The sequence below is a fragment of the Sander vitreus genome, chromosome 8 (assembly GCF_031162955.1).
Source record: "Sander vitreus isolate 19-12246 chromosome 8, sanVit1, whole genome shotgun sequence".
Taxonomy (NCBI): domain Eukaryota; kingdom Metazoa; phylum Chordata; class Actinopteri; order Perciformes; family Percidae; genus Sander; species Sander vitreus.
Window position 1 is genome coordinate 36,431,525 of NC_135862.1, and position 13,919 is coordinate 36,445,443.

General features: G+C 38.5%; 1 protein-coding gene across 3 annotated transcripts in view; it reads right to left on the reverse strand.

Annotated features, from left to right (window-relative positions):
- kiaa0513 (KIAA0513 ortholog) overlaps positions 1 to 13,919 on the reverse strand; it is a 104,642-nt gene that overhangs the window by 61,946 nt on the left and 28,777 nt on the right. Inside the window, exons 10-12 of one of the 3 annotated variants that reach the window (XR_013502433.1) lie at positions 11,303 to 11,383; positions 10,465 to 10,559; positions 7,877 to 8,231 (exon numbers count right to left, since the gene is read on the reverse strand). Coding sequence is in view for 2 of the 3 variants with exons in the window: in XM_078258052.1 (XP_078114178.1) it covers positions 8,182 to 8,231; positions 10,465 to 10,559; positions 11,303 to 11,383 (226 nt within the window). In the remaining variant the exon portion in view is untranslated. Of the gene's footprint in view, positions 1 to 5,000; positions 8,232 to 10,464; positions 10,560 to 11,302; positions 11,384 to 13,919 lie in introns of those variants that run through there. The other 2 variants (XM_078258053.1, XM_078258052.1) reach the window with 2 other exon arrangements.

The following is a 13,919-nucleotide window of genomic DNA, read 5'->3' on the forward strand; positions in this document are numbered from 1 at the left end:
CAGCTCAGCGCTAAATCACACGGTTTAAAGCTTGCTGATTCAAAAGGGCTCCTAATCCAAGTGTTTATTATATTTTTTCACTCTCTACATAAACCGGCTACACTTGTCCAAATACACACTCAGCACCGGGGGAAGGGCGGGGCCATGATGGAGATTGATGGGCTCGGTTCAGGCCACATTAGCTGCTAATCAAGTTAGGTTTCCTGGCACAGAGCTCTATACATCATAATGTCCTCCAGATCAGGACTAATGCTGTTTACAACCTGGACACAAACCCATACAGAGAGACTACAGTACATGACCATGAACACCTGTGAAATCTCATGAATCGAAATACAACAGACCTGCAAGAAATCTTAACTGTAATATTCAGTTTGTGTTGACACTGTGTCAGAGAAACAACGGTTGTTACTGAGGCTGTGCATTACAGTAAATTGTAATTGCATTGCACTAGATTATAAAATTACCCTTGTTCATCCCTCCAGTAGTCTATATCCACATCGTTCCACTTCTGGGATTGCTCCGTTGCCGCCAGTAATCCGTCGGATGTCCGTCCCCTTCCTCTGTCTCTGTGTTGGCGTTCTAACCTCTGGTGGATTTGTGAGGACTATGGTTAACTGCTCCTCAGATCTCTGCAGGGTAAATCCAGACAGCTAGCTAGACTATCTGTCCAATCTGAGGTTTCTGTTGCACGACTAAAACTACTTTTGAACGTACACATGTTCCACCAAAACAAGTTCCTTCCTGAGAATATTTAGCAGAGGCACCGTGGCTCCGTCCGGAGCTTAGAGCTGCCCAAGATGATTGTGATTGGTTTAAAGAAATACCAATAAACCAGAGCATGTTTTACTCCCACCTGAAGCTTCTTTAATGTCACCAATCTGTATTTATACAAGTTATTGGATTTCAGGAGGCCAGAGTTGCTCTTATTACCTCCTCTAAGTAAAGGCCAATGAAACAAACAAGAGCACTCATATTATGTTCTGTACTTTGGCAACAATACCTTTCTACCTTGCCGATCCATCAAATTCTAAATAGTCAAAGTAGTTCATAGGTATCTAGAAATGAGCTGAAGTCATACAAATCTAATCATATTAAAATACATGTGATTAAAATTGTTTGCAACTTAAACATGACTGATTATTAAAGGGTGAAGGGAACAATGAAGAATATACAAACACAGATGAGGAAATGAAAGTAATGGGAATTGAAAAAGAAATGTGATAAATCAATTATTTGATTTGATCCATTTAAAGGCAACCACATAGCTTGAGAGTTTGTTTAGCCGAGTATGTAAGTTCCTCACGCACATATATGTATAATTTAATGATTTACATAATATATATATATATATATATATATATATATACATAAATCATGTATTTCAATTTTCCACTAACTTTTCTAAAGTTTCATCCTCGTGTTTGAGCTGATCACCTGACACTATGTGTATCCTTAAAACTTCACATGCAATTTCATCAGCTTTACAACTGACATCGACGTTCATCACTTTACCTTTCTATCAGTTATTTTAGTGCTTCCTAAGCTGAGGGCTGGGACCCCGCACAGGGTCACCAGATAAATCCAAAAGGGGTTCAAGGCTGGACAAAGCCGGGGAGACCACACATGGAGCTGTATCTAAAAACAGGTTTATTTTACATAATTAAATGAGAAAGGAATTAGATAGAAGCCAGGGGAGAGAGGAAGTCAGACTGGCTGACTGCCTGCCACCAGCTTATAGCCAGACAGGTGAGCTCAATCTCCATGACGACTAGACTCCACCCACCAGGCTCCGGTCCAGAGTGGGTCGTCCCAGTAGCAACATGACGTAGAAAGTAGATAGAAAAGAAGAAACTAATACATATTGACATAAATATATCTTATGTGATGCTATATCTTTTTGCAAAGATAAGATTGAAAATAATAATAATTATAATTTATACTATTAATCCTGCAAGGGAAATTACAATGTTTATCATGTAACATGATGTATATTACACAACTATTTATTATTTTTGATATTTTGATTAAAAACAAAAAAGCCATTAAGACCTTTAAGTTATTAAATGAATATAATATGAAATGACACATAGTCTGGCATTATGACATGTAAATGTATATTTTTTGTATTGTCTTTTCTTTTGTTCCTGTTTTGTAATGTCTATTATATGCCTTTGTATATTAACTTTTGTACAATAAAGAAGTGAGAAGAAAGAAAACCCAGCTCTGCAACACAAACTGACTTTTCTACAATGTTTGCTTTTTTTCTTGTGAAAAAGTGAAGAGTTTTAGGCCTTGTGCTTGTTAAAAAGTATACAACAATCTGAGAAAGGACAATTCAGTATTTGGTTGCGTGTTCACAGCTCACAGTCATATGCACCCGCTGATGTCATGAGCAAACATCACTTGGTTTTAAAGGGTCACATTGAGTGGGTTTTTGTTCCTTCCACAACTCCCATGGCCTTAAATGATACATGTCATTTTATTTTTATTTTTTTTTACCATAAGATAAACCCATGCTTGTTAATGGTGAAAATTTAAATTTGTTCTATTTTTTTCCAATCATCATTGCGTTTATCAAATCCCTTCAAAAGGAATCAGGTCACTTTTCAATGCACATATCTTTTTAAATCACTTACAGATCTCTGACACAATTGCTCACAACTAGCACATACATGCTTCTCTAGTTTGATTTGATCCTTTATTTATTTTTCAGCCCTAAAAGCTCACCTGCCCTTTTTAAGATTATGAATGAATTAAATCTTTCTCTGCCTGTTGGATGGTTAACCCAAACAATGGTATAATTTCTGCATATTCAATACACAAGCATATAGTAGTGCAACACACAGAAACAAGTATTTATTTTATGTTTAACATGAGTGTGTCACAGTCAAAGCTGCTTTCCCAAAAAACCAAAATCCTAAAGACAAAAGCTTTCCAATCCTGCAGACAATGGCGTCATTCTCGGCTTTACTAACTGGCCGCTGAAACACTGCTCTCATCAAAACTTTTCAACATTTCTGCAGCTTTGCTTTCACCAACTGTAAATAAATACCCACAGTCTCATGAGGCCTGTGTGTATATTTATGTATGTGTGTGTGTGTGTGTGTGTGTGTGTGTGTGTATACGAACACTGGCAGGAGGACTTGTACACAGCAGCAGGATTACCACCCCCAGACTGGGACCACCCTGACTTTAACACTTAATCCGGGAGGAAGTGGAGCTGCATCACAGGCTCACTTAGGACCACCGCCCCCTCTGCACACACACACACACACACACACACACACACACACACACACACACACACACACACACACACACACACACACACACACACACACATTTATGCAAAGTAGGAATTGTGTTGCAATGGGACACACATATGCAAACATATACGCACACTTAATTTGAGCATCTAAGCTAAAACAAACCACTTAAGATTTATACTGCACAGCTGCTCTTGTACAAATCCAACATGTTTACTGAATGTGTTATTGTCAGACTGTCAATGCATCATTGTTATGTTTGTATGCACAGTGTTGTTAGAATGTCAATGTACAAGTATTACTGACAGTGTCTGTGTGTCTGTCGGTGTATGTGTGTCTATTTGTCTGTATGTGTCTGTGTGTGTGTGTGCACGTCTCTTTTTGAAGGATTACAAAAAACCAACATCTCATATATACAAAATATCATGTATAAGGCTACGATGAAACAGATGTGGCCTTAAGTAGAACAGAAGTGATGTTTTTAGGATCACAGTTGAGTTGCAGTTCCTGCCCTCTAAGAAGTCCCTGCTGACTGAGGAATTATTGGAGAGGAGTTTGCAGCGCTGAGCTTTGTTGTTTTGTCAAACACTTCAATGCTACACAATTTCTATTTTACAAACCTGCTATGGCAGATGGAAAATACCTTGGTTAAAACAGGTACACTTCATGAGCTCCTAAAAAAAGGTTCTCGGCCCCAATGTTTACTTCTGCCGCCTGCAAACTATGATGCTGACATAATGACAATCTAAAACTCTGGATATATGCAGAAAATAAGAAAACAATGTATTAAAAATAAAAATAAAGATATCATAACGCAATACATAAAGACTTAGAGGAAAGTGAAACTATTAAAGTCATGAAGAGTGACACAAGATGTGAAACATGTGCACCTCTTACACATTTGAGTGTCTAGATGTCCAGACATGCATTGAAGAAAATTGATGAAAACATAAATAATATATATGTATAAAATTTGATTAAAATAATGCTGACCAAACCAACCTAAACTGTAAAAGTTCAGTTGTATAAAAAAAGTAACAATATCTCCTTTATGTAATTAATAGTGTTATACATTTGGACCCATTGGGCATTGATGAAGGGGTACGTATGTTGATCTAACAGGGCTGTGGGGGAACCACTGCTGTAGAGCAGCTCATGGAAAGTGACAAAAGGTGACTAGCATGTTGCATGACTGTGTCGTTTGTATTGAGGTCTGGTATTAATTAGATGAAGGAGGGTGTTCATGGTGTGACGCTGCTGACTGGCCTTTCACAGCTCATTACATGGTGTCCAATCAGAGAGCAGCCAGCGTGACTGCTGTTTATTTATACACAGAGCTGGAAATGGCACTGTGGGCAGCCCATTGGACTGCTACAGAGGGTCCCAATCAACATGCTCATACTGACACAGACATATACAAGCGTTCACATATGGCTGTGTAATATTTTCAAAGGCTAGTCTCATTTTTCAGCCTGAATTGATATCATCTTTACTGCTGCAACAATATTTTTCAAAATATCAATAAAAAGTTTCATTGCTTTATAATTATAGTAGTATTACATTTCATATTGCTTTTTGAGTTTTAAATATGAAAGGGTGAAATGTGCAATGAATTATTAAATTAGTTGTTAGAGGCTTTGGCTAAAAATATTATTGGTCTTAATCTCAACACACTTGCTAACACGTTAAGGACAAGCACGTGACACAGATCCAAGACCAGTTCACAAAAAGTGACATGAAAAAATAAATTTATTACACTATCAGCAACTCAACATTATGACATGTCCAGGCAAATGTAAGCTTAGCACAATAAAATAGCTAAGCTCTCTAGTCGACACAGAGCAGATAACACAGGAGCAGTTATTGAAGATGAAGATTGAGATTTTTCTCTCACATTCTCGGTTTATTTCCCAAAGAAAGTAACAGAGGTGAGAGATTGGAGGCAGTAGTAATCTAGTCTTGCTTTATCAGATCTATCTCGCGCTAGAGTATGGTCTGGCTACACTGCTTATCTATTCCGGGATAGGGGGAAAAATACTCTGGCATATTTGCATTTCTTTAAACCAATCACAACCATCCTGTTTGGCGCTAAGCTCCGGATGCAGCAATGATGCTATTCCAAAATAGATAGCGGAGAAAGCGGAAGGGGGGAATCTGGCGTGTTTCTTTATCCCAGCAATATACATCAATTGAGCCAGACTAGTAGTAATCGAATGATGAAGAATGAAAAGCATGGCTCACGCACCGGATGGCGATCACCTTCTGCTCTGTGTGTTGCTAAACTTTGAGCTAGCAAGCTACACGCTGAAAACGGCATGTTTTGAGCAAAATTTGATTCTTTCAGGGAATGATTTTAAGATTTACAAAGAATGTTATGTAAAAATACTATCTAACTGGGAGGGTTTGGGACTGATTGGTGGGATTGCTGTGGACGAAGTACACACAGAGATACACTGGTAAGAGCCAATGAGGTTTAACCATGTATCAGATAATTTAAATAGCTCACGTTACTGGACTGTGCCAACAGTTAACTTCATTTAATATTGTATGTGGAGTTTTCTTTTGCGGGGTGCAAATGTCCACCAGAACAAGTTCCTTCCTGAGACTATTTAGCAGAGCCGCTGTTGCTGCGTCCGGAGCTTAGCGCCACCCAAGACCGTTGTGATTGGTTTAAAGAAATGCAAACAAACCCAGAGAGCTATTTTCTCGCATCCGAGAAAATATCTGTGGAATAGCCAGACCTAACTCAACAGCGCTGAGATAGCTCTGGCAATGCAAGATTAGCTATTACTCAACACAGTGTGTGCTAAAATGTTAGCATGGCGCCCCAAAATTAATCAGGAGCAGTGGACACTGTATCTTCACAACATGAGTTTATCAAAAGGGCAATCACATGAAAAACCTAACATACTACTTTAATGACAAAATGGTCTTTTCATCTAGGCTACAAAAGACAAACTAACATCAACATTTTACAACAGATCTGTTCAAGAGAGAGTGTGCACTGGCCATGCAGAACATTTATACAAGGCATCGATATAACAACATTTAATAGATATGTAGAGTGTAGAGATGTTGAGACTAAATGTAGTGCAAATGGCTCATGCTGAGCTAAAAAGTACAATATACAGATCAATACTTCAACCAAACCTGAAGGGTGTACAAAGAAGGGTATACAAAGTTGCAACATGGTCACATCAGAAAAACACAATGGTAGAGAATGAAGGGTGTTTAGCTATCACGTACGTAGTCTTTGAAACAAGAATATGTTTCAAAGATTTAGAAATTGACTTAGAGCACATGCAAAGGGACACCTGAGAGAATTGAAAGAGTCAATAGTAAACGGTGCAAAGCGAACAGAGGTTTACAAGGCTGTCTATGTGATTGGTATGATTTGTATGAATATACTGCATGTAGCTCCAAATATGTCACTCAGCTGGGAAGGAATGATTTACATTTACATTGGAGATTATTGAACAACACTATATGCAAAAACTTTGAACGAGCATGTCAGAGGTTGGATTTATGGGGGAACTTCAGGGTCATAACTACAGTTAGACATGTATGTTCATCATGGACACAATGTACATTTACATCTATTGTTTATACATTTACATTTACCTACAGTTCACAAACAGCAGCACATGATCAATTCTTACAGACATACAGAGAAATATGTACAGTATTTACAAAATGACTTCACACAGATTAACACAGATTATCAATCTGAAATGGGATTCAACCTGCCAAAAAGTGCATCATCCTGGCATTCAAATGTAGGTAACCATATTTCATTATTTAAAAACACACATTGATGTGTTCTCAAGCCTAAAGCTAAGGACTTATTGAATTTAGGAACCTTTCATTGAGAAATGCTTTAAATAAAGACACAATGCTACCCCTAAGTGGTAGGATGAAGTAATACAATTAGGAAATGTCACTTCACAGTTCAGTTACTCATTTTACATTTGCTTGATGCTGTTTGCACCTGCTAGATAGATATACAGACAGAAAGCATACATATGTAGCAGGATAGGAAAGAATGTGTACTTTCATCCAGGTGACATGTTGTTGTTTTAATACACTGTATTCATGCAATGACAAATAAAGCTCGATTGATTGATGCTAAGATATGCATTGTATGAATTACAGCTCAACCAACTGCTACTTAGGTCCATCACTGAAAACACACGACATTACAATAAAAAAAAAAAATTGCGTGCAGAAGTTTTTTTTTTTTATCTGGGAATGAGTAATAGAGTGATCATGGCTCTGCATTAGTGTTTGGTTGGGCAATCGAGGATAGCATCTCAAGATAAAATCCATTAACTTTCATGGAAGGCACTTTGAAAAGATAAGTATAGTCTCTAAAGATCCCATGGGTATAATCAAGTTTCGAATTAAAAAAACATCAAATGAATACCATTAGATTGTAAATGTGTGGGTAAAAGTGGCAAAAATAGGATTGAAATAGGTATTTCCATTTCTCTGAGTACGTAATCAGAAGGAAGACTTTGCTGCTTTTTTTCTTTTTTGAAAGAACAAGAACATTAATACCACTGTCTTACTGTAGCTTAGCATAAAGCCTGGAAGCAGGGGGAAACAGCCTGTCAAGATGGTAAAATGTCGGCCTAGCAGCACCTCTAAAGCTCACTAATAACCACAGAGGTACTGGTAGGTGGATTTTGTCACCTTTTGAACAGAGCCAGTCTAGCAGTTTCCAGGCTTTATGCTTTGAGCACTGACAAGTTGGATAAACAGGGTTTGCTACAACTATGGCACAGTTCAATACAGCCGGGGATGTTGTTTTTCAGTAGTGCAACGCACAAATATGACAGTCACACAGAGAGTTGGTCACTGTGACATTGTGCTGTCACGTGGAGACTTCGAAATGCTGCTGTCGTCCTCAAACTCACTCTGCTGCCATTTTCTCTATGTGGTCACTCAGCAACTTGTACTGTTCTGCAAATGGGGGTCACACACACACACACACACACACACACACACACACACACACACACACACACACGTTTTGAAGCTCCATTAGGGTAATTTTGTATAACAGGCCTAAGAGCCCATTTCCACCTGGTATTCCCATACAATTTGTATCCATATGCACTGCAATTGGCTCTCAATATACAAATAACAACAAATCTACAACAAATCAGTCCTACCACAGCCAATACAACTTTTTAACACTTCCTCACTGAGTGTTTGATAAGACTCATATACATCACAATACTGCACTAAGTACTTACATCTTTATAAATACTATTTAAGTAGGTTGTACATTTTTATTCACAACTTGTATATACGTTTGTACATTCTTTCCTTTGTATTTTTTTTTTAATCTTTATTTTTGAATAATTGTTCTTGTATTCTATCCTATTTATTATGTCTTGTATATTCTGTTTTATATGTTGCTGCTGTAGCACTGAAATTTCCCAATTTGGGACCAATAAAGTATCTAATCTAATAAGGAAGATGTAGCTTTCAGACTGACAGTCAACAAACTTGGTGTACCTCAGACCAAGGGAAACAGTAGAAATACGTCATTCCTGTTACAAAGAAATCTACAATACCAGGAAATGTACTAGCATGTTTTCAAATGGAGAACCAGCCTGTGTTGGATGATGTTGTGTTACGTTGTTTCTCTAACACCCTTGTATTGGCAACCCCACTGCTCAGATGGACTAGCTTCTTTCAAATGAATGAGAGGGCTGGGTTTTTCACACAGGGCTAAACCCGGCTTAACTAGACTAATGTCAGTTACTACTCTGAGAAGGTAAGCGCACAGTGGGAAAGCATAGTTGCAATTGATCTAGCAAGTTGTAGAATTCCCTTGAATCTCTCAAAGTGATGTTGCTGTATAGGCTCCACCTATTTTTTCTTTGGAGAGATGGGCTTGTTTGCATGAGATAACAGCACAAGTCTGCATTTGCGGACTAATTCTTTTTTTCCAGAAACAAGTGGTGAACACAACCTCGACATGCCACCTTTTAAGTTGAACTTGTTAGCAAACAGCTGCTTATTTACACATCCAGCACGGAGAAACATTATTATTCTTTTGGAGTCGTGTTTCTGGCCATCTGATGAATACATAGTCAAATATTCGCTCTGCTTTTTGTCTCTATAAACTCCTGATGGAAATATCTTCTTTAGCTTATTTTGCCTGTCTGCTGCTTGGTGCTGAGCAGGTAGACAGCAGGTTTTTTACAGCTTTTTCTCTGAAAATGAGACTATATGAGTGGTGAGAGTGAACCAAAACAGTAAACCGTGAACTAAAACTCACTATGAAGTTCTGTGAAGCCAAGGGAAGCTGCTGAGTCATGATGACAATTCTCGGTAGGTTCAGCACTTTCACATTGCATTCACGTTATCATTTTATATGCGGTTATCATAAAAAATATCAATAATAGTTGCTTAAAGAATGTGTTCACTGTAAAAATGTCATTTCTGCCTGGCTGAGATCCGCTCCCAATGCGAGTCACTTCCAGATGTGGTCTGGCTGATCCAATCACATTCCGATTGCAATATGTTCAGTGTGCAGTTACACCTGCATGAACTTGGGTTTATCCTAACCCAGATCAGAGATCCAGATGCAGATCTATGTTATGTCAGGTGTAAAAACATTAGATGTTTCCCTCTCTGGTCACTTTTGGTATAAAAGATTAAAAATCAGCCAGGATGGCAAAGATGAGCATTCTGTGAGGATTTCTGGGTATTGTAGTTTAATTCATAAGTTAGCTACTGCTGCTTTTGGCAAAAAATGAAAGGATCCAGTTCAACTTTGAAATGGCAAATTTAACTGTGAATCCTTGAAGTTCTTCTACTTCTGCTGCTCAGTCCAAACGGTCTCAGACTGCAGCAGCTTTTACTTTCTTTGCCAGTAGGAGGCCACATTGACGTGTCTACATATCTGCAGTTCTAAACAACTGCTGCTATTATTTTCTAATTTTTCTTATTCTCTTTTTCTTATTTTTCTTTTTATAAGAGCTGTAGACTGGCATGTGTGGGAATGGTTTGACAATGATTGAGGAGCTCTCCCCTGTGGAGAACCTGCACAGCTTGCAAAATGTGAGTTAGTGAGTTCAATCCGGTGTTTTATATCCAAAAAACACCAAATACTAAAAAAAATATGAGAGCATAGACTGTTGTAGTGTTTCAGTGTTGAATGATTCCTTAAATGTGTTACCTTCATTCAGGTTCCCAATGACTGCCTGCTTCTTCAGGAAGTCATTGCAGAGCTTCTTGCTGAGCCCAAACGCTAGCATGTTATGAGTGAATGTCCTGAAAACACACAAACTCATCTCAGTACAAATGGAAAATACTGCAAACACACTAAATGTTCTGTATTTACTGTTCCTGCGCCGGCAGGATTCTATTTCACAGTACGCACAAGAACCACCCGCCCGCTGAAGCACTTTACTGCACCAGAAATCAGCTGTTCTTAGAATATTTAATGTGTATGAGTGTGCTCCTAACGTACTTTTATATATCATAATGAACAGATCATGAAACTATTTGACTGAGGTGTTTTGTAAAAGAGAGACAGAGAGAGAGAGAGAGAGAGAGAGAGAGAGAGAGAGGGCCAGAGAGAAAGAGAGAGAGAAATAGAGAGAGAAATAGAGAGAGAGAGAGAAAGAGAGAGACACACACAGAGTGAGAGGTAGAGATATACTTAGTTATTACTTGTTGGTGAAATAACTACTGTATATAACTATGTATTTTTAATGATGAGAAAATCATTACTGTGAAAGTGAATTTTTGTCTGGGTGGGTGGTGAAAAAAAAAATTTGATTAAAAATGTTAATCACAAAAAAAGTGACAAAAAAAGAGTCCCGACCAAGCGCGTCTAAACATGACGCTAAAGGAGACTTTTTGCGTCAATAACAAACGCCAAAGGCACCTGACCAAGCATGGCTTTGTGACGCGATGGGAGTGAGAATGTGTTGGCTCAGCTCCAAACCGAAGCCTCCATGTGCTTTATTCCATTGTTTTAGTACATAGACAACGCTGTGGAAGTTCCTCACCCCAGCTGGCCGAAGGCGATGTTCTCATCGATTTTGGAGCTGTCGTCCCTCTCCTCCTGGGTCATATGACACCACTTCTCCCTGCAGCACAGACACAGTCAGTCAGGCTTTAAATTCCAAAGTCTCTGCAGTATGTAACCTTTCTCTACAGAAACAGGCCAGAGGTGGGTGTCATGCTGACTCTTCACAGCAATACCACAGACCTTCATCTTTAAACTGGTGGATAATGGAATCTTCAACTTTTCAGAAGTCTGTGAGCTTTTAAGATTAAAAACCCACTCTATTATTATTCACATAAAAAATTAAATCCATGACATCCATCCCTGTAACTGCTCATTTTATAATGGGATGCAAAAACTGAGATTCCATTACACATAAAACACATAAAACAAAAAGAACCACATTAACCAGCCACCAGCGAAAGAATAAAACAACAAAGGATTCGTTCACAATAATGTATTTTGGGTTGTCTTTGTAAAGCTGCGGAATGGACAGAGTCCAAAACTAATTTCCCTTTGGGGACAATAAAGTATATCTTATCTTATCTTAGATTTGCACTGTGTATAGCCTAACTGTAAAAACCTGAACATTTTTTCCATGCATGAATTGACCAACACTACTAAAATAAACTGGGTAAAGAGAGGATGTTGCTTTACTGTTTCCTACTTTACTATTTTCATTTTTGCCACATATTACTAAGGACAGGTCAGACGTGACTGAAGAAGTTTTCTTCGTCCTGAACATTAACACAATGCTACTGCAGACAAAACAGTTTTCACATGTTTTCAACACATATTCATGACAGTAATAACTATAGTGTATTTGGTAAGGTATTGGCAGGAATAAATAAGAACACATGTTCAAATGGCATGTGCAGCATATCCCTGCAATCAATCCACAGTGGAAACAGAAGCAAAGCTAGTTAAAAAAAAAAAAAAAAGAGTCAGTAAAGGGAACATGCAGATGGGGGGAGAGAGAGAGAGAGAGATTAAAGGTGTGAACATGCAGTGAAGAGGCAGAGAAGACTTCAGACTGCTCTAGATAGAAATTATAGACATTATACAAGGTCTCTTAACACATTCAGGATATTAACAGTGGATGTGATGCTTTTACTCATCAAAGATAGGCACACAAATATTTCTGATAGCAGCATCATAGAATACCTAGGTGAATCACATCACCGATTAATAGAAAAGTTGAGTAGAGCCGTGCTGTGCCGTGCAGTGGAAATGCAGCATTAGACAACCACAACGACATGCCAGAAGAAGCCAAATGAAGAAGGATGAAAAAAGCACAGACATATCATAACAGAAACCAGTGAATACCTCATATAAACAGGGCTGGGTACTGAATTCTTTTTAGGCACCGACCGAATTGACGCTTAAGTATCAAGGATCGAAAAATGCCTCGTCATTCAATACGCAATTTCAATACCTAAGGAGTAAATCTCATCAGCACCAGTGAGCCAATCAGCACGCAGCATGCTTCTACCAAGATCTAATCATGTCTGTGATTGGCTGTCTAACGTTACACGTCGTAGAGACACGCAGGAGAAACTACGTTACACAGGCTCACGCAGTAGGAGCTGAAAGATAAATAAAAAGATTTGAGTTGTAATGTGTAATGTTGTAATTTCTTTTTGTTCGTTTAGGAACCGGTATTTTTTTTTAACAATACCCAGCCCTACATATAAAGCTAAACAGCAAAATAGGGTACACTTTTGAAAAAACAACTATTATTCAAATACAGTGATCACACACAGTAATCCAATTCTAATTACAAGCAAACCACTTCCCATTTATAATTCTAGTGATGTGGACATCATTGGCCCTGCTGTGATTAAGCAGATTATATCTGTTATTCTTACACAACACAGTCTCACACTAGACTCCCGTCATCCAGTCTGGGGAGACTGTCCTATCACTGTTCACTGGAGCGCACCACACAAACTGCAAATCAGACCCCGGGCGACTCCCAGACCTTCACCACAGGGCTACACACCAAGCTGCTCTCACATCAAGCTGCTTCTGTCATCTATTACAGCTCAGTCATCCTATATTAATTGCTATATTAATCTTCTGAATATCAAGCACAACCCCTTTAAATGATTAATCAATGGTTGAATTTAACTTTTTCTATTTTGATATTGTGTTTGAATTTCATTTTGTTATCGCATTTATTGTATTCCGACTCGCAATGTTTAAACCAGAGCAGCAGGAAACAACCAATGCATCACGTAACCAAATCTCCCCCATCTCTTATCACCAGACAGAACCACACCATAACTCTTTTTAGCTAGCTCTCCCTCCCCTTCACTTTTTGCCAATATTTCAAAACAACCGCTACAATGGGCCTCCAGATGGTACCAGATGCTGTTTTTACAGGCAGGGTTTCCCCCAGTGTATTGCAAGCCTGGTAGCCATCCGGGCTTAAGTTTCCCCCCACCAGGCCTAGGCCACTGGGAGTTATTCATGTATTTTTAAGATGTATTTTAAACTACAGTTACAGTGGGGCAGCTCGATTGGAAAGTTAGACGTAGTCATATTTTTAGCTTTCAGCACTGACTTAATGTAGGGCCCTATGGCTAATAGCTTTTTTATATCCTGAATTTTGCGAT